Source organism: Poromitra crassiceps (genome assembly GCF_964638095.1).
Source record: "Poromitra crassiceps genome assembly, chromosome: 10".
Lineage (NCBI taxonomy): Eukaryota > Metazoa > Chordata > Actinopteri > Beryciformes > Melamphaidae > Poromitra > Poromitra crassiceps.
Genome location: NC_139631.1, coordinates 18212089 through 18239810, shown reverse-complemented (window position 1 = coordinate 18239810; position 27722 = coordinate 18212089). Strand labels below are relative to the sequence as shown.

Genomic DNA, 27722 nt, shown 5'->3' with positions numbered 1-27722 from the left:
CACACACACACACACACACACACACACACACACACACACACACACACACACACACACACACACACACACACACACATTGCTGAGCTGCTGCAACAAGTACTTTTGTTTATTCAGAGTTGCTTTCTAGCAATGAAAATTCAAACGCTGTCTAATGATAATTATCCGGATGTCATCACTTTGATGACCTACAAAAAGTCAGTCGGTGGCGGCGGTAATGCACCAAAAGCTGTTTGCCAACCCCCATAAAACACTAGAAGAAGACTTTGATGACGTGTGGCGTCATACGTACGCCCTGCCCCCATACGTCGTTCGGTCGGCCATTGTTTCGCTTGCGCTAATGTGCTAGTTAGCAGCTAAGACGATAAATACATGTATTAACTGTTCATACGTGCAAACAAACCGGAGTGAATTCCCGTCTCATAGTTGGGAAGGCGACAAATCGACGATGAGTAAGAGGAAAGCCCCCCAGGAGTCCCTAAATGAAGGGATCACAGACTTTCTAGTCGGTACGTGTAGTGGAGACAGAGCTAACGTTAGCTAGCATATCAGCTGTGTTCCGTTGTTAAATGCCCAAGCTCCTCAGCTAGCGTAGCGTTAGCATAAAGATAGATTGATGTTTTGCTGACATAACGCAGCTTACATTGTCATGTATTTTAAATACGAGGTTGAATAAGTTGCTGGCAAGTCGAGAGCCCAAGTTTCTGACGCAGACACTGACTGACATTTAAATATCCCCTCTGCTTCAGCTGAGTTGGCAGTTCCTACTGCCTGGCAATCATAACGTTATTGTCTGCCCTGGCAATAAAACGACAGACTCAGATACAAGTGTTAACATTAACAGTCCCATGTTTCACTTTCACCCACAGAGCTGGCCAATTACGAGAAAAATGTCAACAGAGCAATACACAAATACAATGCTTACAGGTAAGCTCACTTCCCTGAATTTCAGAGACTTCAGCAGTGAGGTCCTTTGTGCAGGCCGGGGTGTGGGTTTGATGACTGTTCACACAATAACATTGAAGAAAGATCACATTCTCTAGTCTAGTCCATGGCAAGACAATTGCTAATCCAGAGGCCCATCCGTATGCATGGAAAATACAGACAAAACATTGAATATCTCACGTTTTCCATTGAGGGAAACTTGGGTGGGGTCATCTCAGAGTAGGGGAAATCCTGAAAGTACTTTGTGCCACATTGTAGTAAGTGGAATTTGGCAGAAACAATTTATAACCCTATTTTGCATTTATACAACATTTTTTGTGTCCTGTCTTTAGGAAAGCAGCATCTACCATTGCCAAGTACCCTCAGAAGCTCAAAAATGGCACAGAGGCTAAGAAACTGGTGTGTACACTGAATACAGTTTCAGTAACTGTCTTTGTAGTCAGAGCATTTGGCAAGTATTTACAGAATGAGTCATTATACTTTCTCAAGTACAATTCATGTACACGGATATGACTTGGTGACATTGGTGCTGAGACATAATGACAGCTAATGTAATAAGCATGGTTAAGGGAGAATACAACAGGACTTCACATTCAGTGAGCAGACAAAGACAGTGCAGGACAAACAATACTAAACGATACATATCATTTGACAAATATTCACGATGTATTTCAATCATGCATTCAAGCAGCATGGCTTGATACAGAATAGTGTGCCTCAAGAAAGTTTCATTGAGGTGGATGGAGCGCATGAGATATGATTGCTGTGGCTTTTGTGGTATGGTGCACAAGGACTTGTGCTGGAAGTTGCTGTTAATGGGGTGGCTGGTCCTGGTCTGAATGGACCAGTAGAGCCTTCCAGGAGTAAGTTTTGGAATCAGGTGATCACATGGTTGTGTAGGATTGATGGCAATCCTCCTCACCTTTTTCTTCCCCGTGGCACCACCATGCAGCTCCTTCATGGAAAGCAGCTTACTGCACATCACTTTTTCAGCAGTGCAGTCAGTCAATATGTTGGAGCTAATGCTGGGAATAGGAGCAGAGGATGACTAGACTTGTGATGGCTTATAAGCTGATACAATGTGAAGGGTTGAAGCTTTATTGGGTTATCTTGATGATGCAGGAGAGTTTTCATCTCATTTGAGTTTTGGTCATGAAAGACTCCACTGCGGTCACATGTATGCCATGAGTGTGCAAAATTGTGTCAAGGTGTTGGCTAAACAAAGTTTCGATTTTACTCAACTTTTTAAATTCAGTGTTTCTCAGCAAATTGCCTAATATTGAATTCTGTTCATGCAGCACCATCTGCATTTTACAAACATTTGATTCTAAACTATCAAAGGAAATTCAATTGATCTTTTATAATAATTATAAATAATAATAATACTTTCAGTAGTCTACTCTGTTTCCTTCGTAGTTCCTACTAAAAGCTGTCCGTATTTCATTTTCCATATTCAAGTAATTAAGGAGTCTTGTTGGCACGTCTTCCCTTTTTGATACATTTGATGGTGACCTGATCAGTGTGTCTCATTATAATATCTTAAAAGCCCTCCATGATGATTGAGGGCTTTTAACAGCTGTTGAACTGGACCTGGACAGATGAGTTGACATTTACTTTGTTCAGCGGTTGAAGGAAATGCACGTTTCATTCTGTCTCCTTGGTGATGGAGTGGATGTTAACGTTCCATTTCAGTGTGCCGGTGCCCAGAAGCTGCAAATGACTCGACCAGCATTTGTCCTCTCAGCCGCTAACGTGCTGATGTTGCTGGGGTTGTGTTATGTGGTGCCCTCCACTGTAGCCTGGAGATGTTTGTCATAGATGTTTGGCAGTCAGCAGCAGTTAGCTACTCTGCATGTCTTACATCATCAGTGCAAATGCTAATCAGTGCAGATGATGTTTCGCACCCTCACATTGTTTTTCACATCACAACAGGAGGGTGTGGGAGCTAAGATTGCAGAAAAGATTGATGAGTTTCTACAAACGGGCAAGCTACGGAAACTGGAAAAGGTGACTGGAAGCATTCGTGCCAGACTGTGTCACAATTATAATTATGCTTTTAATTGTAGTTTTAACTTTCACACATTACATAGAATGATGCAATGCATTCATTTTGTTTTCTCTAGATTCGAAATGATGACACCAGCTCCTCCATCAATTTCCTTACCAGAGTTACTGGAATTGGGTATGTCTTCACCGTTACATTGTCTAGATTCAAAGCCTATTAAATGGATACTACTATTAACCGAAGCTCACTGTGGAATGAATGGGTTGATATTTAGCTTTAGATTAATCATATCATATTTGTTCTTTATGTAACAATCTGCATCTCTTCGGCCTTCCCTTTAGTCCTGCCGCTGCCAGAAAGTTCTTTGAGGAGGGTGTGAAGACACTAGAAGGTTTGTTTTGCAGTTTGAAGTGTCATCTGGCATTACACATTACAGTCATTTGATGAAAAGCCACCAGAGAATGTCACATTGTTTCACGTAGTGTTTGAACGCAGTCTTGGTCTGTGTCATTATGTCATACATACCCTATCTGACATGCATAATGTAAAGCTACAGAAATGTGCACCACGTATGGGCCTTGGCAGGTTGACAGTACTGAAGACCAACTAACTGTTCTTTGTTTGTTTGTTCTGTTCTTTGTTTTTGTTGTATTTTTAGATTTGAAAAAGATCGAGCACAAGCTAAACCATCATCAACAGATTGGACTCAAGTGAGTTAGGCAGAATGCTCTTACATTATTTTATGTTTCTAGTACATAAAGGCATATAGTATATACATCTTCCTTTTGCTTCCTTCAGGTACTTTGAGGAATTTGAGAAAAGGATTCCACGAGCTGAAATGGAGAAGATGGAGGTGAGCATTCATCTTGGTGTGTGTGTTGTGTGTTGTGCATGCTTTCATTCGTTCAATCAAATGAGTTGTCTTACACTGTATTTTCTGTGTGCGTTTGTCAGACTCTGATTCTTGAAGAGTTGAAGAAGGTCGAGACAGTATATATCGGAGCGATCTGTGGAAGCTACAGGAGAGGTAAAACTTTCCCTTGTTATTTTTTTTAATATTCTGAATTTCTGAATATTGAATATTCTGAATTTGATAGGGGTCATGTAAACAGCATATTCCAGTTGCATTTTCCGAATTTGCCCTTTTTCCGAATTTAGCATTTTCCAATTAAGACATCTGGGTTATTCCAGTATTATTCGGGTTTTAGGAGGATTCTTTGATCATGTATACAGCGCATTCGGAATATGCATCTCAATCAGGGTTTTTACTGCAGTTTGCGACGCATGTTGCCTGTTTGTGGTCAACTGATGTGTGCTAGAAAGCGCTAGAAGAGGCGATATAATCATATAGCCTAATCCGTCATCTCTGGCATGCGAAAAGAAAAGCCCACATTTCTGATCGGGAGGAGATGAGAAACATCGATTGGTGCCCACGGAAGTCCAAAATGCTTGCGAGCTTGCGTGGTAATAACGTAGGCTACTAGCCTACTTTTTTATGAAAGTCTTGGATGTGCAAATATCGCAACGCCAAACTTTCCAGCAGCAAGCTCCTGAAATGGACCAATATGCTGGTAAGAATAGCGCTGGTCTGTTTATTCTCAACAGAAAAACTCTGCCTACCTGCATCTCTCTCTCTCCCCCCCTCCCTCACGGGGAGGGCGAGCTACGGCTGCATGTAAACGGGGATATTAGTGGATTGTTCATTTAGTCGGAATATTGTCATTTTCCGAATAAGTAAACGTAGTCACTGATATACACAGATATTCATCTCTTTACCTCCATGTCAACAATTGCCAGGTGCTGCATCCAGTGGTGATATTGATATCTTGCTGACCCACCCAGACTTCACCTCTCAGACGGAGAAACAGGTAACAGTCTCCACTGTGCTGCTGTGACCCTGTGGCAAATGTAGTGTGTTGTAATCAATTGCATTCTCACTTTTTTATGCCTTCGCTGGCGGAAGCCGTGGCCGGAGGCATTATTGTTTTCGGGTTATTCATCCGTCTGTTCATACGTACGTACGTCCCATTCTCGTTAATGCAATATCTCAGAATCTTGAGGTTATTTCTTCAAATTTGGCACAAACGTCCACTTGGATGAACTGTTCAAGGATGAACTGATTACAATTTTGTGGTCAAAGGTCAAGTTCACTGTGACCTCACAAAATACGTTTTGGGCCATAACTCAAGAATTCATACGCTAATCATGACCAAATGTGATAAAATATGAAGTGATGACATTTTATGTATCTAAAAGTTCAAAGATCAACTTCACTGTGACATTATTATTTGAGAAAATGATTTTGGGTCAAATGGAAGTGCTGTCACTTCCTTTTGCAGACACCAAAATCGTTTAAGTTCACCTAATAATCACGTTAATTATATTGACTTGGACCCCAAGATAATTGTATGAGGAGTGAGTACACTCTCTCCACTTCCTCTCCCTGGATGAGAACCAGGACAGGGGACTTCCTGTTCCTCTGGTAGTCCACCACAAGCTCATTGGTTTTTCTGATATTGAGCTTCAAGGGATTGTCGTTGCACCGACAAAGCTCTATTCTCAGTGAAGACATGTTGAAAAAACAACAACACTTAATGCCTTTTATTAAACTAGGCATCTTGCGCGCTATGCACACTTAATTCCTAGGCTCACCCGCTGTGCGGCCTCGCCCGCCCTGCAGCTCGCATACGCAGCTCGGCTGTTTCGTGGGCTAGTCGCTCTTGTGTGTGTGTGTGTGTGTCACTGATGACATGATCAGTGGTTTCACAATGATATCGCAATGACTATGTATGACATCATCACTGATGACATCATTGATGACATCATCAGTGATTATGTCACTGATGACATTATCAGTGATGTCATCAGTGACATCATCACTGAACTATAGCCTTGTGTGAGTGTGAGAGTGAATTTATGACATCACTGATGATGTCATCAGTGGGACAGAGAAACAGACAGAGCCCGAGCTCCCTTTTATATACTGTACTACTGATGATGATGATGATGATTCCTTCCAAGTCTTCCCTACATATATTTTAGACAGACATGGATTTCAACTGCAACTTGATTTGTTGGATTATTTCTAGTTTCCTTGTTTGTTTTTTTACTTTTTATTTATTTATTTTTGTATGGAAAGGAACATGCATAGACATGACAGACACAGACATAAAACAAAATGGGTCATGAGGGTGCATTTAATCTTCACATCTTTGATTATAATACATTGCAGAATGTTATGGGTTGCAAATTGTACTACTAATTTTTGAGAGGGTCGGTACATAGAACCAGTTATATCTTCACAGGGCATACCTATTTGTCCATTCGTTTGTCAATAGGGATAGTAAGAAAAGAACAAAGTAAGAGGGGTTGAGGATTCCAGATGGGGATCAGTCTAGTCCACACAGATGTCCATGGGAAGGTTATAGCCAATAGCCTAGACACGAGAGCACAATGATCTGCCTAGTTATCTTTTTTAAATCCTTTTTCTTTCTATTGATCTGTCCTCTTCCAGCCCAAGCTCCTCCATGCAGTGGTAGAGCATTTTGAGTCCATCGGGTTTGTGACAGAGACTCTGTCCAAAGGAGACACCAAGTTCATGGTGAGGCCTCCCTTTTAATTTGCTTCTGTGTGCTAAGCTGTAGCTGTATGTTATTCGATGTGATTGGTAATGCAGTTAGCACAGTCAAATTGAATTCTGCCTTAACTTTGCTCGACCTAATGAAGCACATGGCTGTGATCACGATGTGATGGCTCTTGTTTTTCCAGGGTGTCTGCCAGCTGCAGGAGAGCAACGAAGATGAGGAAGAGTTCCTACACAGGCGTATTGATATTAGGTGACATGTTTTATATTGCTTTCAACATTGACATTTAGGTTGTAGGCATTTAGTAGGTGCTCTTATACAGAGCAACTTAACAGTGAGTAGGAAGGGGTTCAGTCACTTGCTCAAGGACACTTTTACATGAACCATGACTATTCTAATTAACTTTGGTTGCTGAGCCAGGGATCAAGACTGTGATTTTCATGTCACAGGGTCAATGGGCCGTTCCTTTAAAACTGGGAAATGGGAATGTGACGGTTCAAAGGTCATGAGCTCTGACAGTGACGTCACCGGTGCTCGGATTTTCTCTGCAAAACTCAGGGGAGCCTCAGCAGCCCCCACCTCAAAAATCCAAGATGGCTGCTCCGCGCATCAACAGTAGTTAAAATCGTAAATACTGTTTATTAGCACTTCTCTCTTTTTGTGTCTCGTTAAATCAGTTGTACACACAGCAGCACTGTCTAACGTCTATCTGTATGGGCTGCAGTGTTTGTATGCGCAAATACCGCAAAATGCATTATCATCAACTGTTGTTGCTAACAATGGCTAGCCTGGCTAGAGCTAACCCTGGCTGGTTTCCCGAGTGTTTAAATGGAACATCGATAACTCAGGTGTGACGTCACTCAACCGTGAAATCCTTCACTCCCAGTTTTAATGGAACAGACCACAAGTCACATCTGCCCACTACACCACCCTGCAGGGCCAGTTACATTTGAATGTACCGTAAAATAAACAGGCATAATTTCATTGCTTCTCTACTTTCTTATCCATCTGTTTCCCTGTCCCGTCTCCACAACCCAAAGGTTAATTCCCAAAGACCAGTACTACTGCGGTGTTCTGTATTTTACTGGGAGCGACATCTTCAATAAAAATATGAGAACTCATGCTCTGGAGAAAGGCTTCACTCTGAACGAGTACACCATACGACCACTTGGGGTCACTGGTGAGTCATGGTCAAATGTACACTATGCATGTCTTCCTATGACCTATGTTCATCCATAATCAGTCATGCTCATGCTTTCAAATTTGAATGTGTTGTTATTTGTGCATCTGTTGTAGGAGTGGCAGGGGAGCCTCTGATGGTGGACAGTGAGAGAGACATCTTTGACTACATCCACTATAAATACAGAGAGCCAAAGGAACGCAGCGAGTGAAGCAAAAGAGTTTACCTGCCAACAAAATCTGAAGCATGTCTATCTATGAATGTGTGTGTTAGTGTGATAGTGTTTACATGGGCATCATTTTAATATATCATTCAATTTTCATTTTGAAAAGAAAACGGCCGTGAAAGTTTGTTTCCATTTTTGTCAGCACCCCCCCCCCCCCCCGTCTATTTATTTACAAGTCATGTTTCAGAACTGTCAAAGTGTAGTTTGACCTCAGTTTTAATTCTCCATGGTTGTATTTATTTGAGAAAACCTAAAGGCTCCATAACTTTTCAACATGACCTGTCACATGGCTTCACTGTGAAATACCTATACTAAAAACTAGAAATCTTTATTTAAGCATGCTTATGGTGTTGCCAAATACTTTGCTGCTGCTTTGTTTATGTACCTTGACAACAGTTGGTGCTGTTGAATACAGAAAGACTTCAGACATGTCACAGTGGTGCTGTTAAGACATATGTGCTAGACACGCAGACAGCACAGCAGCATCATTGAGTTGTGTTTGCCTACACTCTGACCAGTAGATATTTATGTTTTATCTATGACATCATGCATTTCTGATTGAGCCTGGACAAACATGGATTAAAAAGAAATGGAGGTTGACATTAACATCTTCTCCGTGGTTGGTGGAATTGATGCTTGATTTATAGCACAATTTCTGATGATTTTTAGAAACACGGCCTACTCTTGCCTCTAAATGTAAGATTTGAAATTGTTACAATATATTAAGCTGTGGGTTATTTCCTTCACACATGTTGCTTGTTTTCATGTTTATTAATGTTATACTTGAAGGGAATGTTTTTATTTTAGTAGTGTGTGAGTTGATGAATGAATGTGCTAGTTCAGGAATATTTTTTGCAGATTCAGAGTTCAAGTCCACTGCTATCTGATTGGAAAACTTTGATTTGTGTTTTTTGCAGAATTGTAGGTTTGCAGTTTCATCTGTCAATATGTATTGACATGCAGTATAAAAATAAAAAGATGAACGTTGTTCTGGTTTGAGTATGAGTACATACAAGAAAATAAATTGTAGCTTACATTTAAAAAAGTGACAAGTCTAGAGTGTATAAGAAAAGTGAAAATAGTGTGTGAAATGTGATGGGGTTTTTTATTAAATGAAAAAAAACAGCCTCACGATTGATCATTTGTATTTTGTATAGGTAAATGTAACATTTATTTGACACTGTTTTAACTAATAATGTGTTATATCGGGTTTCCATTTTTATTCAGTCAGCTCAGTCAATCTTAGTCGCTTTTAATACCAGTCACACTATTATATAATATATAACATTAAATCAAGTGTTCATCTTGAGAAATCAGATGGGAAGAATCGGTACACTGGTTTCTCATAATTTATCTCGTTTTCAGCTGACTGAATTAATTAATTTTATTTGACAGAATGTGAAATTAGCCCACATAGCCTAATGATTAAGCCCTTTGGCCACAACCAGTTTGCTAACCATTTAGACAACAACGAAGTAATTACTAATACGCTGATATACTAGACCTACAATCTGAATGCATCCATCTTTTTAGTATATATAATTTTTATTGTTTCGTTTTCGGACAGTTCAAAAGTATATCTGCAGACGGGACAAAACCCAAAACAAGCCATCATCAAACAAGTTACATAAAATATGACATTGTCCAACTGCGAGTGTTCAATCTGAAAGGAAACATTTTCTCCCACCCCGTAAACTTAGTCCCATATCCAGTTCATGACACATACCTGTTTTAAATGATTAAAAAACAAAACAAAACAACATGCATCCATCTTTAAGTCAGTGGGCCACACCTTATAGAATAACACTGTGTTTATCTCTATGGAATATAGACAGTATAGAGATAAGCACTGTGCCTATCTCTATGGGATGTAGATTGCATAGAGATGACTGGATGGTTATGATGTAACCCAGGTTTCCTGAGGGGAGACTTCTCTCCCTCATCAATTCCATTACCTAATGGATTACCACTTTAAGACACTTAATTAGCACCACTTGGGTGTGATTGTTCAGGTGTAGCAGGTTGAACTTTTCACGGTGCACTATGAAAAGTTCGACCTGTCTGGTTTAACTTTTTACAGTGGGCTATTTAGCAAAATCTCTCTCTCTCTTTATCACTCTCTATGTCTCTCACCCAATTTCAGCTCTCTTACCCAATTTCAGCTGTACAGCAACATACATCTGTCAAAAAAGTATACAATGGCTGAAAATATCTTTTATAAATTATGGATGGAAGACAAAAAAGCACAAGTTAAAGGAAGATAACATAAAGAATGTGATGAAAGCACCTGACTTTAGTGTAAATATAATTTAACTTAATTTATTATTTAGTGTAATTTTAAAAAACTATGATTATCTGCACTGTCAAAAATATTATGTATTTATTATTATTACTCTAATTAGAAGTGCAATAAAAACTAAAAGAAGATTGTCACGCCTATTTCCACAAATACAAATAACTTTGCTGCCTCAAAAAGGATAGATGAAAGTTCCCAGGTTAGAATTCACAACCTCTTTCTCTGAAGGCAGCTGACATACACAGTGAACCACAAAGGCACTGCCACTGATGCTGTATTTCTCTCTGTATGACTTTTGAATTGGCTGGCTATAGGTCAAAAGGATATATTCTAGCTTTTAGTCCATTTAGAAATAGTTAAATAACTAATCTGTGGGCACTTTCTTCTCTTTCCTCTGGCTGTCCATTCAAAACTGATTGAGACCCACGACCTCAAAGGAGATTGAGGCCTCAATACTACTGGGCAGCAAGCTAACCCTCTGTGCTACCAGGTCAGACCTCTTAGACTGGTTTTCTCAATGGTTTTCACTCTTTCCTCTGGCTGTTGCCATTCAAAAGTGATTGAGGGGTGGGCTGACTGCCTGTAGGAGGCGCTCTGTCAGCCAGTGTGTTAGCATCCATGTTAAAGAGATGGGAGACCGGTTTGAGGAACAACATCTCTCCTCCATCGGGAATCAAACCGACACTCAACCCTTCATGCAGAGACAGAGAAACAGCTGCTCATCCCGCTGAGCTGTTCCTCTTAAACTACAAGAGGGTAGCATTGCTGTAGTTTCAACTAGTTTCAAGTAGTTGGTAGCTTCCTAAGCTATGCTTTCAAAGTAGCTTCCCCAACGCTGGTAGTTAATGGGTACTGAATCATTACTTAATTATTACCTGGTCATTAGTTACTCTTATACTGAGTAGTTTATGAGTACTGAATCGTCACTTAATTATTATCCTGTCTATTAGTTAGTCTTTTTGTGTACCCTATTCTAAAGTGGTGCATCATACTCAGTAGTTTATGAGTACTGAATCATTATTATTACCTGTCCATTTGTTAGTGAAAGTGAAAGATCATATTAACAAATAAACAATCAATCCAGGTGAGATTTGAACCCTCAGCCCCAAGATTATTAAATTGTACATCTGGTTCTCTACCATCTGAGCTAATGATCCTGTTAGTTGGTAGAGCCATACTATGCATCTGTAGAGCCGGAGACTAAGTATTATGTTCTATCCACATACTACTTTCTGTTCAAGTACTTAGGTATGTCTCAGCCAAATACTACTTCTGTCTAACTAATTGTGTTTTAAAGCACAGAATATACCTTCAAAACTATAAGTACTTGGACAGAAAGTAGTATTTGGGTGGAATATACCTTCAAAACTATAATACTTGGTCTCCAGCTCTACAGATCCATAGTATGGCTCTACCGACTAAGCTGTGTTAACAGGCTGGTTGGTAGAAAACCGGACTTACACCCTTTGGGCCTGAGGGTTCAAATCTCACCTGGAACAAGTCTTAAATTTATGAAGTATATGATGTTTCACTTGATATTAGGGTACACAAAAAGAGTAACTAATGAACAGGTAATGATTAAGTACTCATAAACTACTGAGTATGATGCACCACTTTACAATAGGGTAGGCCTACACATTTTTTTTCTTTTAGCAGTAAACATAGGCTATTTTTTCTGTTTCTAGATCCGACCTTGATTGTTTTAGTTTGTGCATACCTTTTTTGTGTGAGTGCATTGAGAGCTATTTAAAGCGGAGTCAAATTCCTTGTATGTGTACAATAAATCTGATTCAGAATCTGATTCTGACTTGAATGATGAGAAGTTATTTACAGAGGTTGTCACGGTAACTAGCCTATAACCGCAATGCATGATGGGTTGAAATAAAATGCAGACAGAAACGCCAGAAAAACAGACCAGCACGAGCCAATAGCTGTGTCTTATGGGTTAGTACCAGCCAATAGGAGGGAGTCAAGACAGCATTCTATGGCAGTTTACACCCACATTAGTTTTGTGTCAACCACTTCGCGGGAGTTGACGCTGTAGGAGCATTCGTCTCTTTAAAAGTGGACAAACAATCTACGGACAAATCTAAGGTAGCTAAATCAATGACTTCGCATGAAATTTATGACGATAATGATTAATTTATTATCTAGTAAATGTGATCAGAGCGATACAATTTGCGTTTGTGTGAAAGGACAGTGATTTGTTTTTTTGCAGAGTGAATGAGCTGCAAGCGTTAAATAACGTGCTGGTGGCGTGGTGTAGCTAGCCATTGCTTTTCTTATAGCTAAAACCTTAGTCTATCGTAAAGCATATTAGCAGGGAGACTGTACGAATAGATTTTTTGGAAAAAAAATTGGGGGAAAAAATATAATCGAGTCTTGCGTTTTATATGTTGCCTATTTGCAGAGCTAAACGTCTTCCTTTTGCTAGTTTTCGCACAGGTGTAAAGCCCAATTGCATCAGATATTGTCGGGTTCATATTTCATAGGCATTCTTGCTGAAACCTCAAGGAAATTCTGACGATAATCCTGGATGTCTTGCGTATCCATAGAAACTACGCAGAGCGCGCAAATCTACCTAGCCTGATGCTGATGGAAGTTGTTATGCAACACAAGTAGAAATGGCTATTTCAATTGGATTTCATGTGTCAGTTATTATGTAACAATAACTTACATTAGTAGCTTGTATGTTGCTGGTTGAAAACATACGAGAAGATGGTTTCTCTGCTCCCCATACAAACTAAGATGGTTAGTTAATTGATAAGCAAAGACTATTGGGATGCTTAGGGTAAGTCAATTGCATTGTTGAATGCGCCTTTGAAGAGGATAAATGTGCTGTGTTTTGGTTCCCCAGGGCAACCATGTCTGACAGAAAGGCAGTGATCAAAAATGCAGATATGTCAGAGGAGATGCAGCAGGACGCTGTGGAGTGTGCCACACAGGCCCTGGAGAAGTACAACATCGAGAAAGACATAGCTGCATACATCAAAAAGGTAATTACCATTCACTTGCACTCATAAACTACTAACTTTGACAGTTTAACTGAATTATAGATAATCAGATATACAGGTAATGTGTCTTTCTATCATTCTTACACACCCAACTGGGTATTTGCAATTGTCTCCTGTTCAGAATAACTTTTATTTGCCAGAATAATGCAAGTGTAAGTATGCAGTATGTGTATTTGTCTTGTAAGTATATGCAAGTATTCCACTGGAAACTTGTTCTTAGCTACTCTTGGGCAAACTACCATATAATATCCATATGCCCTCATTATGGCATCATGGCATTGGAGGAAGCATAAATTAATCATTTTGATGTACAAACTCCTGTCAATGTATCATATAGAAATTCAGTCTAATGTGGAAAAACATAGAAATGGGGATTGTCTAGCTAGCACACAATCTACACAAGTGATTCATCAATGTCTTGTCTGTCTCTGTATCACACAGGAGTTTGACAAAAAATACAACCCCACCTGGCATTGCATTGTTGGGAGGAACTTTGGGAGCTACGTGACTCACGAGACCAAGCACTTCATCTACTTCTACTTGGGCCAGGTGGCCATTCTGCTGTTCAAATCCGGCTGAGAGTAAAAACGCTCTCCCTTCAATCCAACTGAGCATCAAGTAGTGACTGACTCCACAGAGAGGCTCTATCATTCCTGCTCGGGGGCCACCGCCTTTTTCTGTGCTGCTTTCTACTTTATGTTTTTGAGAGAAAAAACTGTGGCCATGTAAGAGAAAAGAAACATGTATTTATTTTTGTCTTGTTATTTTGGACGTCATTTTTTTAATTAAAGCATCATTGTTTGGCTGTCTGGGTGTTACTCCTAGTCGTTCTTTCATCACACTGCAGTACCTCAACACAAATCATGGAATTAGAGTATTTATAGCCAATGTGTAACATTTGCTATTGAGATTTACTTATGACTGTTGCATGCATTCTGCAATGTAGGAAATATTGACAGGGTTGCCACACCTTAAATTTCAAGGACTTTCCAGGCCCAATTCCCTCAAATATGTATTTCCATATAAGGAAGTAGGCAATGGGCCCTACTACAAAAGACACTCGATTCAAGTTAAAAAAGCCTTTGATGTTGGCTAAACCAAACCTAACGCATGTCAGCACAGATACCTTCATCAGGGGTAACTAACTTCAATTTCTATTTGTGAACAAAAAATATAAATACAAGGACTTTCAATGACCCATGTTTATTTTCAAAAATGTATCAAGGCCTTGACCCCCCCCCCCCCCTCAAACCAAAGGACCCATGGGAACCCTGTTTAAAGACTATCGGTAGTGCCTCTGAAGTGGCATTAGCCAAAATACTGTATTACAAATTGCCTACAGTAGTTCCCAATCATGACAGCCCTCACTGGTCTTAGTCCCTTGGCAATGATGTATACGTGATCTCTTCTGAGCTCAGTATTTGGGAAGGGCATGAAACAAATCTTTGGTATGACATCAAGTCAACAAGTTCTAATACGAGTCAATGCTTAATGAGCATGCTCTTATGACTTACATAACAACCCCCCCCCCCCCCCCCCCCAACACACAAACTCACTACCTCCTCCAAAACTCAACTGAACCCCCCCCCCCCATAAAACTAACTCATCTAATTTAATGCCCGTTTAACTGGGACTGTAAATTCCCTGCACTTTAATGCTGCCTGTAAATTTCATGTACATTCAATGTAAACTATTTAACTCAAATGTAAATCCACTGCCTATTTAACTCAGTCTGTAAATCTCATGTAAATTCATATTTATGATCCACAGAACACTTCACCACTCATGAACATATTGTATATATTTACTCGATTTGATTGCACTTGCAACTTTGATTGTTTTGAGTTATCTTCCTACTTATCTCTGTATATTGATGTGACCGCTACGCTGCATACAGACACTAAGACAAATTCCTCGTATGTAGCTTGCATACTGTGGCAATAGAAGTGATTCTGATTTTAGAGTTCACCTTTTAACGGCCCTTAAAGGCATAATTGTGCCATTGCCAGTCTCAAGGGAAAAGCTCAGTCCTTACCAGACCCCATATAACACATTTTGTGGTAAAAAATGATATAACTTATGACGTGTTTTCCCAGTGATCTCAGAACACTGATGACATCAGTGATGTCACAATGCACAATTGACATCACTGATGACATAAGTGTGTATGCTTGTTTTCCCCAGGATGTTGCAAAGCCGTAGCACGTATGCCTGATTTATGAATTTTCAAAGTTTTAAACTAGACTGTCGCTGTAGCGCCACCATCAGTACTATTGGCGCCAAATTTGCATCGATGAAGTTTGACATGGGACTGGAGCTTTGTGCAAAGTTTGGTTTATTTTCATGCATGGGAAGTCCAACTTCCCAGAAGAAGAAGATTGGTAAATACATACGGTGGCCCTGCCGTTTCGCTGGCCCGGCCACTAAAAAATACTGCATCTACCAGTTTAAAACCAGATTTTTACCTAGGGAAACAACTGCAAACAGTTTACACACACCAACTTTACATGCCCAAGAGGTTTTATGCCGGTAGGACGGCCAGGATATTGAGGACTATCCCACTAGGATGCGTACAAGTTACATGTACAATTCCATTACAGACAGACAACTGATGGCATAGGAACTGTGGTACTCTTTATTACAACATATTTCTTAGAAAACCAGCTTGTGGGGATACACACCATTGGACAGGCAGAAACTAGAGCGCAAGTAGCCCTTGAGCTGAGGGACCTTCTTGATGAGGGGCAGGAGCTGAGAGTCCACAGCCTTCTGGTCCTCCTTCCTCTGCTCTGTCAGCTGGTACTTCTGCAGATGGGAGGTATGAGAGAGGAAAAATGTGTAAATAACCTGGGAGTGTTTAGTCACAAAACATGACAATTGTACAATTTTTTTATTTTTTCTGCCAATATGCAAGTACGTCACCTCTTTTTCTGTGTCAAAGATCTCTCCCTCCTGGTGACGGGGCCTCCTAAGCTTCTTCTTCTTGAAGTAGGCATCGGACAGAGTCTTGGGGATCTTCATGCCAGAGATGTCAACTTTGGTGTTTGTGGCGATGACAAACTTCTGGTGTGCCCTGCGCAGAGGGACTCTGTTCAGTGCAAGAGGGCCTAGAGGGGTTCAGAGAAAGAAACACTTAAGTACACAACAATATAAAATGCCACAAGTGACGTTTGTGTGGCCACTTGCAGTGTGGTAAATGACACTATTGCCATCACATGAGAACTGATCACTGCAAACTGCTTCACCACCAAAACATGCATTAGTTATCCTCACCAGTGACAAGCAAGAGACCACTTGAGAGCTGCTTCAGGAACACCACACGCTGAAAAACCAGGAGAAAAGGCTTATTTAGTACACATTGGGGTAGGTGTGTGTGTCTGTGTTGGGTGCACACAAAAATCGAATGTTTATATTTTCATTCAAGCTGAAAGGTGTGTGATCTGAAGTGAACATACTTAAGGATTTGCTCAAATTAGATCACATCTAAAACATGACAACCCCAATTACAACACCAACCATTGCAACAATAAGGGAATATTAATTGCCAAGCTGAATATAAACAGAAAGCTCCCTCAAATATATGGCTATGAGACTTGGCAGGGCAGAGAATCAAGATGACACTGCACCCAAAATATAAATAAAGGAACATTTAATATCTGCAATCCATTTACATAATTCTACACCTGTTTACAAGCTGCTTTTTGGAGAGAGAAAAAATATCTACTTGACACATAATCCCAATTTTATCAAGAGGCTTCTCTGCCTGTCAGCTTCATACATAGCTGACACATTATTTAGGTCAACCATTGCTCACAGTGTGTGGGCACAGCTGCGTACTTCCACAACATGCCCATGTAGTGTTTGCATGTGGGAGGGAGGGACAATGTCTCTGGAAGCAATTGTGTGTAAATGTGTATAAATAAATCCTAATTAGTGATGTGTCCGGCACAAACATTAAACCCACAACATCCGATAAGCAGAAAATATTTGTTTGAAAGAAACAAGGGTTGTATATTTGTCTGAAGGTTAGGGAGGTGGACATGCAACTGAATAACCACCATTGTGATCCCTGCACCAGTCTGTGTTGGGCTTTGACAGAATATTACACAATACAAACTGAGGTTCATACATAAAATAAAATAAATCTTTCGACATATTTTTAGAACTTCAAAATTGTACATATAAATTGATCGTTTAAAAAGTGTTGAGTATGATATTACAATATTGTACTTGATTCATGGACCAAAGATTACCTGGTGCTCTAAAATGTTAAATTACATTGTGTACATGCCCCCTCTCACACTTAATTCTGATTTGGAAATTGAAGAAGTTCATGTCCTGATTTTTTTCCTTTTCGAATAATTGTTCAGCTCTATTCAGTGTCCATTCCCATACATTGAAAATGGCAAAGAGAATCCTGCACTTTGACCCCCATGTTATTGTGATCAGTATACATGCATGTCTTTGCAATCGAGTAACTAAACCCGCTTGTATAGGGGACATTACACCATCACCATGTGTTAATTTCAAACACGTTTGTGTTATGCGAATTTAATCCCTTATGTTTCTGCTTAACCACAAGCACTATTACAAGTATGAGCAAGGAACAGTCACCTTTCCACGGTGGCGACCGGTCAGCAGGATGAGGACATTTCCCGGGGTGATGGAGGCACGCAGCTTCCTCTTGTGCTGGCTGAAGGGCTTCTTCCCGTGGCTCTTGAGTTTACGAGGAACATCCTCTGTGGGGTAGTAGCGGGGCTAGGGGAGGGAGAACATACAGAAAAATTTAAATCATCTTCATTCATTTTTGCTGCAAAAATCCAGGGGACAGTATGAGCATTCAAAACAAATTGCATGCTAATTTGCATTTGACAGGAATGCTGTAGTGTTTTCTGAAATTAACAGCACAGGTATTTAACACATATCACCTGATATGACCCTGGTACACCATGCCTTTACCGTCACTGTCCGAGCAGTATACAGTGAGCTACAGTCATGAAGTTAGTAAGTATCGCCTTAGAATGGAGGCCAATGGTACACCCATTCAAAATAATAAAAAACACAGATCTAATAGCGCCAAAATAAATGTTGTGCTTTGGGTACTCGTAAAAAGTAGAGCACGCACATCCACTCAAAATAGCAGGTGCAGGACTAGGAAGCAACAATCACAAGTAAAAAAGTAGAGTCCACACACTGTTTAAAGATGTCTCCCAGTAGATTTATTTCAGACGTTTCTGTCTCACGACCTTGTAGGTCAGGGGAACAACTCCTTGCAGCATGTTCTAGTAATAGGCAGCCTAGTGCCAAAGGCCAGCACCAAAGCAATCTAATTCAACAGAATGTTTAAAGAGAAACCTTGACAAAGCAGTAAGCAGAAAGAAGGTCGTGAGACAGGAACGTCTGAAATAAATCGACTGGGAGACATCTTTAAGCAATGTGTGGACTCTACTTTTTTACTTGTGATTGGTGCTTTGGGTACTCACGAGATGAAATATTAATCCACAGAAATTATTTTTTTAAGGTAAATACATAGCCGGAATTACTTTGTAAACATGGCCGCCAGGCATGCACAGCATACAGCTTATGCACTGTGTACAGCGGAAGCGCTCTTTACAGGCAAACAAGGAAGTACCTGTGTGGGGATTTACTCCAAAATTGACGTTTCACGTAACGATGGATTAATATTTAATCTCGTGGTGAGTACCCGAAGCATTTTTATTATTATAGTATTATTTATATTTATAGTATTTTGGCGCTATTAGATCTGTGTTTTTGGTTATTTTACCATTGGCCTCCATTCTAAGGTGATACTTACTAACTTCACGACTGTAGCTCACTGTATATTGCTCGGACAGTGACGGTAAAGGCATGGTGTACCTTGGTTATGTGGGGGGGATATGGCAAATGAGCTAAACTCCTGAAATGTGGCACAGGCCACATTAAAAGGTATGTAATTCACTGTGACAACAGTTTGGTTCTAGCTGTCACAAGCTGTATGTGACTTAGGAAATCTAAAGGGAAAAGCTAACATCAATGGCACTCACCATCTTGCGCAGCTTGACAACACGAGTGCCTCCATTTTTGTCTCCTCCAACAGTCTTGATGACGGTGGCTTTGGGCTTCGCCTTCATCTTCTTCTCAATCTGAAAGAAAGCAAAGTGTTATTTTAAAAAGAAGCAACAGGGATATATAGAGGCTTCAGGCTTGCCTGCCAACAGAACAACTTTAACAAGAGGTCTACGTATTGATGATGGTCTTCCTCTCACCTTGGTCTCAGTAGCCTTGGACTTCCTCTTGTACATGGCTCTGCGAGCATACATGGCAGAGCGGGAGTAGCGGCCAATGCCCCGGGCCAGAACCGGGTTCCGGCTCCCGTGCTTCTTCTTGGCAGCCTTCTTCTTGTCTCCCTCTGCCATCTAAAACACCCAATTCAATTTAAAAATAGGTCATTAGAACACAATTAGTACTCTATCACAGATGAGGGGTCTTGTATCGGTGACAACTGCAGGCAGCATGCAAGTTAGTGGTCCCCCTGAAATTTAACATAAAGAATATATTCACTGTCTGAAAACAAATGCCTTAACGTTAACATACTGAGAAAATAATGTAAGGTTGTTTGGTCGTTTGCCTCTTAACGTTAACGTGCAGACAGCGCACTGTAAATAACAGCATGACAAGTGGCTAGTTAGCATTTAGCTATGTTAACTGGTACAGTGGAGTTGCTTCGCTTGCTAGCCAGCAACTGAGCTTTACAGCACATTTGTCCCCCTGAAATTTAACATAAAGAATATCTTCACTGTCTGAAAACAAATGCCTTAACGTTAACATACTGAGAAAATAATGTAAGGTTGTTTGGTCGTTTGCCTCTTAACGTTAACGTGCAGACAGCGCACTGTAAATAACAGCATGACAAGTGGCTAGTTAGCATTTAGCTATGTTAACTGGTACAGTGGAGTTGCTTCGCTTGCTAGCCAGCAACTGAGCTTTACAGCACATTTGTCAAGTCACAGTATTTTCACGGAAAAATAAAATGACAGCACAGTCGTATCACACGGCTCAATGAGTTAACAAATTCAATGTTAAAAACGTTTTTAATAGTCAGCGTTCATGATCAACATTGTGCCTGACGTTACAACGCGTACAGATAGCAGGAAGGCTAGGCGGAGAACTGCCGACACACAAATCTGTTTATTACAGACTTATCATTGATATAATAACGCAATAACTAAACTCATTTGATCATCTAAGCACATAGATCAGCCTCGTGATGTTCAAAACGTACGATGTTTATCCAATAACATAGATGGAAACAGATTTTGTTCCGAGAGTAATGTGGGGGCAAGGATACCTTACCTTTGCTATGAAAAAAAGACAGACATCCGGGGATGTGACGCATATAACGACGCTGCATAATGACGTTGACGCAGGGAGCGTCGTTTTTCAGGGTTGTCATGGCCCTTGTAGTCCAAATAAAATACAAATTTATAAAATACAAATTTAAATTAAATTGAGAGTCAAGCTCCAAGGGAAATAAAATACTATTTTCTATGCATAAACCAAGGTTAATTGGTCAACAATAATAATAATAATAATAATAATAATAATAACAACAACCACAACAACAACAATAATAATAATAATAATACAGTAACAACAACAACAACAACAACAACAAGGGCCGTGTGGATAAAAATAGGCATAGAACCACAACAGGGTGAGAAACTCTCCCTGCTACCCAACCTGCTAAATCATCAAATGCCAGTAGTTGAGATAGGCTCCATAGCCTATATGAATATGACAAGGTTTAGGTTTAGCACTAATGATGGATGAGGTTCATGGTCATGTTGGTTGTGATGTAACTATAGTGATGCTGTGGCTGGGTAGTGACAGTTTTATGCATTTTGTTTTATGCTTTAAGGAAGATTTTATGCACATTGTATGCATTTCATGCTTCTTTTTTTACACGGAAGGTTATTTGTATTTTACACATTTCATGCTTTAAGTTTACATAGGCATGTATTTTCATCTGGCTGCAAGAATTTCCCTCAGAGAACTGAATTTATGTGCCAAACATCCATATTCCTGGCAAAACCAGAAAAAACATGGTGAACACAATATAAATGGTCGCAGGATGTTGTACTACCAATAATGCCAAGAGCTGATGTCAATCAGTGGTTAATTTAATGCAATCAGTAAGAGAGATGATACTTTTTCCCCAAACTATATTTTATTTAATCTTTGACACAGAAATACAAAATCATTCTCTGCTGAATGTATTTTCATCTGGCTGCAAGAAGAATTTCCCTATTATTATTGGAGTGGTCCAAACATCCATATTCCTGGCGAAACCAGAAAAAACATAGTGAACACAGTATTTAATGAATGCAGGATGTTGTACCAATACTGCCGAGAGCTGATGCCACTCAGTGGTTCATTTAATGCAAGTCTTAATCAGTAAGAGAGTTAATACAAAAAAAATATATTTCTTTTTCAAACTGTATTTTATTTGATCTTTGACACAGAAATACAAAATCATTATCTGCTGGAGCCCCGAGAGTTCAGACATATTTTAGGGCAAAACTGATCCCTGATGATATGGAGTGACTAAGAGCATTTTAAGGCAAAAATTTGAGTTAGAGTGCTTTCTTCCACATGAAAATAGCCTGTTTCCCCCAATCCAACCTCAGACAAAATGCATACTGTACTTTGAGTTAATAATATACTACAGAGGTAAATGTGCCCTCGGAGTTACATCTGGAGTCGAGACCCACAGAGAAAACAGCCTCTCGCAGACTAGCACACTGGCTGGACAAAAACATGAGATATACCTGCAATTCACAAGGCTTCAAGGCATCATTAGACAGGAACAGTTATTGAATATTTTCATATAAATAAACCGAGGGAGGAAAAAAGGTTATGAAGGAGCAAAATGAGTGTTGAATGTTAGTCCTTTTCTGTACCAGGGTAAACAAAAAATCAGTAGAGCCTCCCCAATGATCATTTGCCCTCTTTTGTGTGTGTGTGTGTGTGTGTGTGTGTGTGTGTGTGTGTGTGTGTGTGTGTGTGTGTGTGTGTGTGTGTGTGTGTGTGTGTGTGTGTGTGTGTGTGTGTGTGGAAGGGTGCCAAAAATCAACTTTGTTCTAGTGTGGGTCAATGGCATTGTTGGTTATAAATTGTTTGCTATATGCGAGGGGACGTGATTGCATAGGTGCATATTGATGGCGTCTTCACTGCATGTTCTCAAGGATGATGGCAATACCCTGGCCACCGCCAATGCAGGCAGAGCCAACAGCGTACTTGCCCCCTCGTCTCCTGCGAGAAGAGAAACCGATTATTCCAAGGTACCGAATTTACAGACATCTCAATTGAGATATTATACACATCAATAATATCATGTCATGACAGTGGCACATCCATAATCAGCAATGAAAAGGCTACCTGAGCTCATGAACCAGGTGAGCAGTGATGCGTGCTCCAGATGCCCCAAGAGGATGACCGATGGCAATAGCTCCACCGTTAACATTGCTCTTCTCTGGATCCAGGCCGAGCGCCTTGGAAACTGCCAGATACTGAGCGGCAAACGCCTCGTTCACCTGTGCAGAGCAAAGAGAGTTTAATCCATAATCACTATCGGAATCAATCCATACACATCAGTATGGATATTGTAGTGGTCAGGGGTATTCAGGGGGCAGAAGTAATTCAGCTCTGTCACTATATGAGAGGTGACTACCAGGACAAACCTGGTTGAATGTACTATGTTTTTCGTTATCTTCAAGCCATTTTGATCTAAAGGCTAATGCTTAAATGCTTGAAATGTGCTTCTTGGGCAAATATAATTATTGAAGTTGATGCCTATGTATAATTTATTTCTGAAGCCTTTGCCTTTCCATCAAGGCAAAGGGCAGCTAATTTAAAGAATCAAAAATAGAAGATAGTTTTGATTTGTTTGCACGTTTCTGGGTGACAACATAATTCCATTTGTTTTACAGTATTTCATATTTTTGATGTTTTAACTATTATTCTAAAATGTCGAAAATATTTTTTTTTTTAGTCCAAACTTTTAAATGGTAGTGTATGCTAAGGTAGGGAGTCACAGAGAGTCATTTTTCCCATTAGAGTAAGTTACATACCTCCACAAGGTCCATGTCGCTGAGAGAAAGGCCGGCTTTTTTAAGAGCTTCTGTGATTGCTGGAACTGGACCTAAGATGATTAAAGGACACCAGACAATCTTACTGTAAGAAACCATGCCAAATACTATGACTTTTTTTTTTAGGTAAGAGGAACACGTAAGACATTTACTCAAATGTTACAGCATCTTCATCACACTCGTGTCACTCACCAATACCCATGATGCTTGGGTCACAGCCTGACACATGATAGGCCACTATTCTGGCCAATGGAGTGAGCTTGTGCTCTTTCAGTGCATCCTCACTTGCGATCACCACAGCAGCAGCTCCGTCAGAGACACCCTGGAGATGAGGAGCATGTTTTATTTGGTAATGGTAATTGTCATTGTAGATATGAGAATACTATTTATATTATGTGAAATTGAGAAAATCGTGTGTCTTCATAATCAATTCAAATGTTCAGGTCTTGTCTTTAGCTTCACCATTATGCAATTTTGAGTTTATCCAATGTATTTTGAAAGGATTTCATACATTTTCTCTTTGCCCATGACAACAACAATGAGCTTTAAACCCATGCTGAAGCTGCCACATATTTGTTTACAGTTTCATAGTTTGGAAACACTGGTGTGGGAATGGAATGAGTAAAGTTGATAAAGTGATAAAGGGGTCAACATTGTGGTGGTCTCGGCTCACCGATGCGTTGGCAGCAGTAACAGTTCCTCCCTTCTTGAAGACAGGTGCCAGTTTGGCCATCTGCTCCAGTGTGGTCTGGGGACGAGGGTGCTCATCCTGGGCCATAGGCACTTTGCCTTTCTTGGCCTTCACGTCAATGGGAGCAATTTCTGCTACGTAGTGACCAGCCTCATGAGCTGCAGATATAAAGAAATGCGTTGACATCCCAACCATATAGAGTGAACTTGTGTTCCACTTCCACAGGGCAAGAACCAGATAGCTTGAGCATGAATCTATGACACATGCAGCTGTTCTCACCTGCCTTCCACCTCTGCTGGGTCTGGTGTGCGTACTTGTCGCAGTCTTCCCGTGTGATCTGGTATTTCTCGGCCAGGTTCTCTGCTGTGATGCCCATGGGGATCTTAACGTGCAGATCAGTCAGCCCCGCCCACAAAGTGTCCTCCAGCTGTCAAGCAGATGACGAGACATTTATGAAGGATCACATCTCCGTTCCCTATTGGCCAAGGGGCAATGTATCTTGTGATAGAGATTTTTTTTGTTCTTGTCCTTTGGAGTTACATGAACAAACTGTGTTCATGTATTTAAAAAAAAAATGTATAGTGAGTGGAGAAAATGACAAAAGACAAACCTTGAGGTCTGCTCCAAACCTTGTACCAAATCGTATGTTGCGAACAGCGTACGGCGCCTGGCTCATACTCTCCGATCCGCCGCACAACACCACCTCTGACTCCTTCAGACAGATCTCCTACACACACACACATGCACGCACGCACGCACGCACACGCACACACACACACGCACGCACACACACACACACACACAGGTGTGTATCACAACTGATATGATGATAGTATGAAATATTGTGATTGTACTTGCAGTGACTAAGGTCTTAGAGGCATTTGATACAGTAATTAACTTTATTATGGTGTTTAACTGAAAACAAAGTGTTTGCCATGTAGACTGTAGAACATCATCTGTTACTGGAAGTGCTTACTTGAGCACCATTGATGATGGACTGAAACCCAGATCCACACAGCCTGTTGACAGTAAGAGCGGGCACTGGGATGGGAACAGCACACCTCAGACCCACATGACGTGCGATGTAGGGCGCGTCAGCTGAGCTCTGAAATTGAAAGGGGGAAGGGGGATCGAATAGGAGGCGATGGGGGAGGTGGACACAGGAATGAAAGGTGTTGATGTTCCTGACGTTGGCGAACATGTGGAACTCAGCTGGCTGTTGCATTTACAATACCTGCATGACATTCCCCATGATGACACTGTTTACGAGCTCTGGAGCCACGCCCCCCGCGGCAAGGGCAGCCTTGGCCGCGTGCTCAGCCAGGTCCGTGGCACTGTGGTCTTTCAGCACTCCACCATACGTACCGAACGGAGTGCGCTTGGCAGACACAACGAATACACCTGCAGAGAGACAGAGAATTTCAGCTGCTTACAGGGCTTCCTCCTACACACGGACTATCCTCATACTCTAGTGTCCTGAGCAGACCAGGAGGATTGATGAGGGCTACTGTGCAAAATAACCATATAAATGACATATATATATATATATATATATAGGTATAATTCCCTTGTTAGAACACGTTTATCAATAGGCAGAGAGGATGAGGGGAAAGATCAACAGTTATAAGCCGCGACGCTGCACCAGTCAGCTGTGACCATCTCCCATCACACCCCCCCCACACACACACACACATGGACACACACATTGAGTCACTTTCTAATTGTTTTACATGTATATTGTTGATTGTATATTGTATCCTTTCTGCAATATTGTATCCTTTCTGCACTATTGAATTATTTTGTATCATCTCCCGGTACTTTGTCCTGCTACTGTACTGTACATTGCTGCTGTGACTGTGACACCCAAATGTCCCTAGGGGATCAATAAAGTGCAGCTTATCTTATCTTAACTGATCAAGTGCGTCAAGATGACAGCCAGCTGAATTTAAATAAATAAACCTGGCTCACCAACCAGTGACAGTACAGTGCCATCCAGCATTTGTCTCGGTTTCTTATCTGTCTAACCTGGCAACGTGGATGTTGACACTGGGACAGTTTGCACTGTGTGATGACTTTGAAAATCAGGAGGCTGTCATCTTTGAGCATTTGCCCCATTAAATTATGTTTATGTAAAGAATTTTGCTGAATTAATATTAATTGAATTGTATTGGCTTTAAAATAAATATGCATTGCAGCTTGGCTGACAGAAACCTCTATAGGTTCTGTCTGTGGTTAGTCTGGTAAAATACAAAGTGGAACAGACAGAGATGAAGGGACAGAGTGAGAAAAGAGTGAAATGAGGGAATAATTATTTAAATCAAAGACAAAATAATCGAAATGTGAAAAATTAACAGAACATTTCTATTAAAAATGTATTGAAGGGGTTGCAGACTGGAGTTGCTGATATACTGCCAGTCACCTTTCCCCTATTTTACAGTAGAGCAGTGGTTCTCAACGTGAGTTCCAGAGGGTCCCCAGCAAATTGATGAATTGTTAAACTTCACAATTATAATTGACAAGAAGTTAAACAATTAGAGAATGTAGAATAATTACTGTTTTGTCATAGTGTCACTGTTATATCTCTACTGTAACGTTAAGATAGGCATGGAATTCTGGGCAAATTTGCAGACAAGTGGTCTTTGACACACTTTGACACACAAAGCATCCCCACAACAGCCTGTTCTCCCTGTTACCCTCAGGGAGATACAGGGTCCCAAAAGCATGCACAAATCGCTTGAGGGACAGTTTCTTCCGCAGGCCACGAGACTCCTTAACATACACAAATAGTGTAGTAGCCGTACTGTACCGTACTGTAGCTGCTACCATTATGTATGTCTAATGTTTAATTAGGTATATGCTATTTGCACCTGTACGTCAAATACGTCGAAGTTAAAAGTCTAAAGTATGACATGTACATGTGCACCTGTGCAGTGAATATGCCACTGTCTCTGACTTGTCTTATCACTCTACTGCCTTATTGCTTGTTGTGTCTCTTGTTGTTTTTGCACTCATATGCCCTGTTATATTTGTACTATGTTGTAAACGGAGTCCACAGCACAAGAATTTCACACGTGATACTTGTACCACGGAGTGACAATAAAAATCTTGAATCTTGAATCTTGATATGAAAATGTTGAGAATCACTGCAGTAGCCTAGTATAGAGCATAACAAGTGAGAGCACCACACACCTCCTCCTCAACATTTACTCAAAGTGTTGACTTTTATCACTGATAACATTTTGGATTATTGTGGTTACTGCTGCACAAATCAGATGTACAGCATCTTGCATGTCTGTCTGGCTGACTGAACTGAAACTATACTTGTTTACCTCTGAGAAGCACCATGATGTCGATTCAACAATCCACGAATGTCGAGAAGAAAGTAGATTCGATTGCGGCACTCTCTGTCCACCCGGGGCTGTATATGAAGGAACGAAACGACCTTTTACCCATATAATATGACTTAAGTTTCTGGTCGGACAATAACATTCGACAAATATTTGTCACGCCTAATACGTACAATTTATTAATTTCCAATGGGTAAAAAAAATCACCAATGTAACACGTCATGTTTGTTATTGATCACATTTATAATGCGGCTAATAGTTTGCCCATGTCTCGTTTTCCTGAGCAAAC

The 27722-nt window shown here is 40.5% G+C and overlaps 4 protein-coding genes across 4 annotated transcripts; 2 read left to right on the top strand and 2 right to left on the bottom strand.

Annotated features, from left to right (window-relative positions):
- Nucleotides 1-322: 322 nt before the first annotated feature.
- Nucleotides 323-9016, top strand: polb (polymerase (DNA directed), beta). The gene is made up of 14 exons (XM_083645130.1): nucleotides 323-506; nucleotides 867-924; nucleotides 1275-1341; nucleotides 2875-2949; nucleotides 3066-3124; nucleotides 3289-3338; nucleotides 3606-3657; nucleotides 3746-3800; nucleotides 3902-3974; nucleotides 4745-4815; nucleotides 6462-6548; nucleotides 6716-6783; nucleotides 7572-7711; nucleotides 7828-9016. The coding sequence occupies exons 1-14, from the start codon at nucleotides 446-448 to the stop codon at nucleotides 7920-7922; spliced, it is 1011 nt and encodes a 336-aa protein (XP_083501256.1). The 5' UTR covers nucleotides 323-445; the 3' UTR covers nucleotides 7923-9016.
- A 3231-nt stretch (nucleotides 9017-12247) lies between these two features.
- On the top strand, nucleotides 12248-14056 carry dynll1 (dynein, light chain, LC8-type 1). Its single transcript, XM_083645144.1, has 3 exons — nucleotides 12248-12327; nucleotides 13091-13229; nucleotides 13689-14056. Exons 2-3 carry the CDS (start codon nucleotides 13098-13100, stop codon nucleotides 13824-13826), a joined length of 270 nt encoding a protein of 89 aa, XP_083501270.1. The 5' UTR covers nucleotides 12248-12327; nucleotides 13091-13097; the 3' UTR covers nucleotides 13827-14056.
- Nucleotides 14057-15868: 1812 nt separating this feature from the next.
- On the bottom strand, nucleotides 15869-19697 carry rpl6 (ribosomal protein L6). The gene is made up of 6 exons (XM_083644402.1): nucleotides 19514-19697; nucleotides 19292-19390; nucleotides 17862-18005; nucleotides 16521-16569; nucleotides 16170-16354; nucleotides 15869-16052 (listed from the first exon to the last, which is right to left on the bottom strand). The coding sequence occupies exons 1-6, from the start codon at nucleotides 19661-19663 to the stop codon at nucleotides 15900-15902; spliced, it is 780 nt and encodes a 259-aa protein (XP_083500528.1). The 5' UTR covers nucleotides 19664-19697; the 3' UTR covers nucleotides 15869-15899.
- A 1864-nt stretch (nucleotides 19698-21561) lies between these two features.
- Nucleotides 21562-27529, bottom strand: acaa2 (acetyl-CoA acyltransferase 2). Its single transcript, XM_083644210.1, has 10 exons — nucleotides 27416-27529; nucleotides 25321-25487; nucleotides 25063-25191; nucleotides 24697-24813; nucleotides 24366-24513; nucleotides 24069-24244; nucleotides 23588-23717; nucleotides 23378-23448; nucleotides 22686-22840; nucleotides 21562-22559 (listed from the first exon to the last, which is right to left on the bottom strand). Exons 1-10 carry the CDS (start codon nucleotides 27429-27431, stop codon nucleotides 22475-22477), a joined length of 1194 nt encoding a protein of 397 aa, XP_083500336.1. The 5' UTR covers nucleotides 27432-27529; the 3' UTR covers nucleotides 21562-22474.
- Nucleotides 27530-27722: the final 193 nt, after the last annotated feature.

Bases quoted from the DNA above. Each gene is read 5' to 3' on its own strand.
- dynll1 (XM_083645144.1), top strand. From the start codon at position 13,098: ATGTCTGACAGAAAGGCAGTGATCAAAAATGCAGATATGTCAGAGGAG. The intron at 13,230-13,688 runs GTAATTACCATT...TGTATCACACAG, and splicing joins TAGCTGCATACATCAAAAAG to GAGTTTGACAAAAAATACAA.
- polb (XM_083645130.1), top strand. From the start codon at position 446: ATGAGTAAGAGGAAAGCCCCCCAGGAGTCCCTAAATGAAGGGATCACA. The intron at 2,950-3,065 runs GTGACTGGAAGC...TGTTTTCTCTAG, and splicing joins AGCTACGGAAACTGGAAAAG to ATTCGAAATGATGACACCAG. The intron at 3,658-3,745 runs GTGAGTTAGGCA...TGCTTCCTTCAG, and splicing joins CATCAACAGATTGGACTCAA to GTACTTTGAGGAATTTGAGA.
- acaa2 (XM_083644210.1), bottom strand. The intron at 24,814-25,062 runs GTAAGCACTTCC...GTGTGTGTGTAG, and splicing joins CCATCATCAATGGTGCTCAA to GAGATCTGTCTGAAGGAGTC. The intron at 22,560-22,685 runs GTAGCCTTTTCA...CTCTTCTCGCAG, and splicing joins CACCTGGTTCATGAGCTCAG to GAGACGAGGGGGCAAGTACG.
- rpl6 (XM_083644402.1), bottom strand. From the start codon at position 19,663: ATGGCAGAGGGAGACAAGAAGAAGGCTGCCAAGAAGAAGCACGGGAGC. The intron at 19,391-19,513 runs GTGAGAGGAAGA...GCTTTCTTTCAG, and splicing joins CCAAGGCTACTGAGACCAAG to ATTGAGAAGAAGATGAAGGC. The intron at 18,006-19,291 runs GTGAGTGCCATT...TCCCTCCCCTAG, and splicing joins TTGTCAAGCTGCGCAAGATG to CCCCGCTACTACCCCACAGA.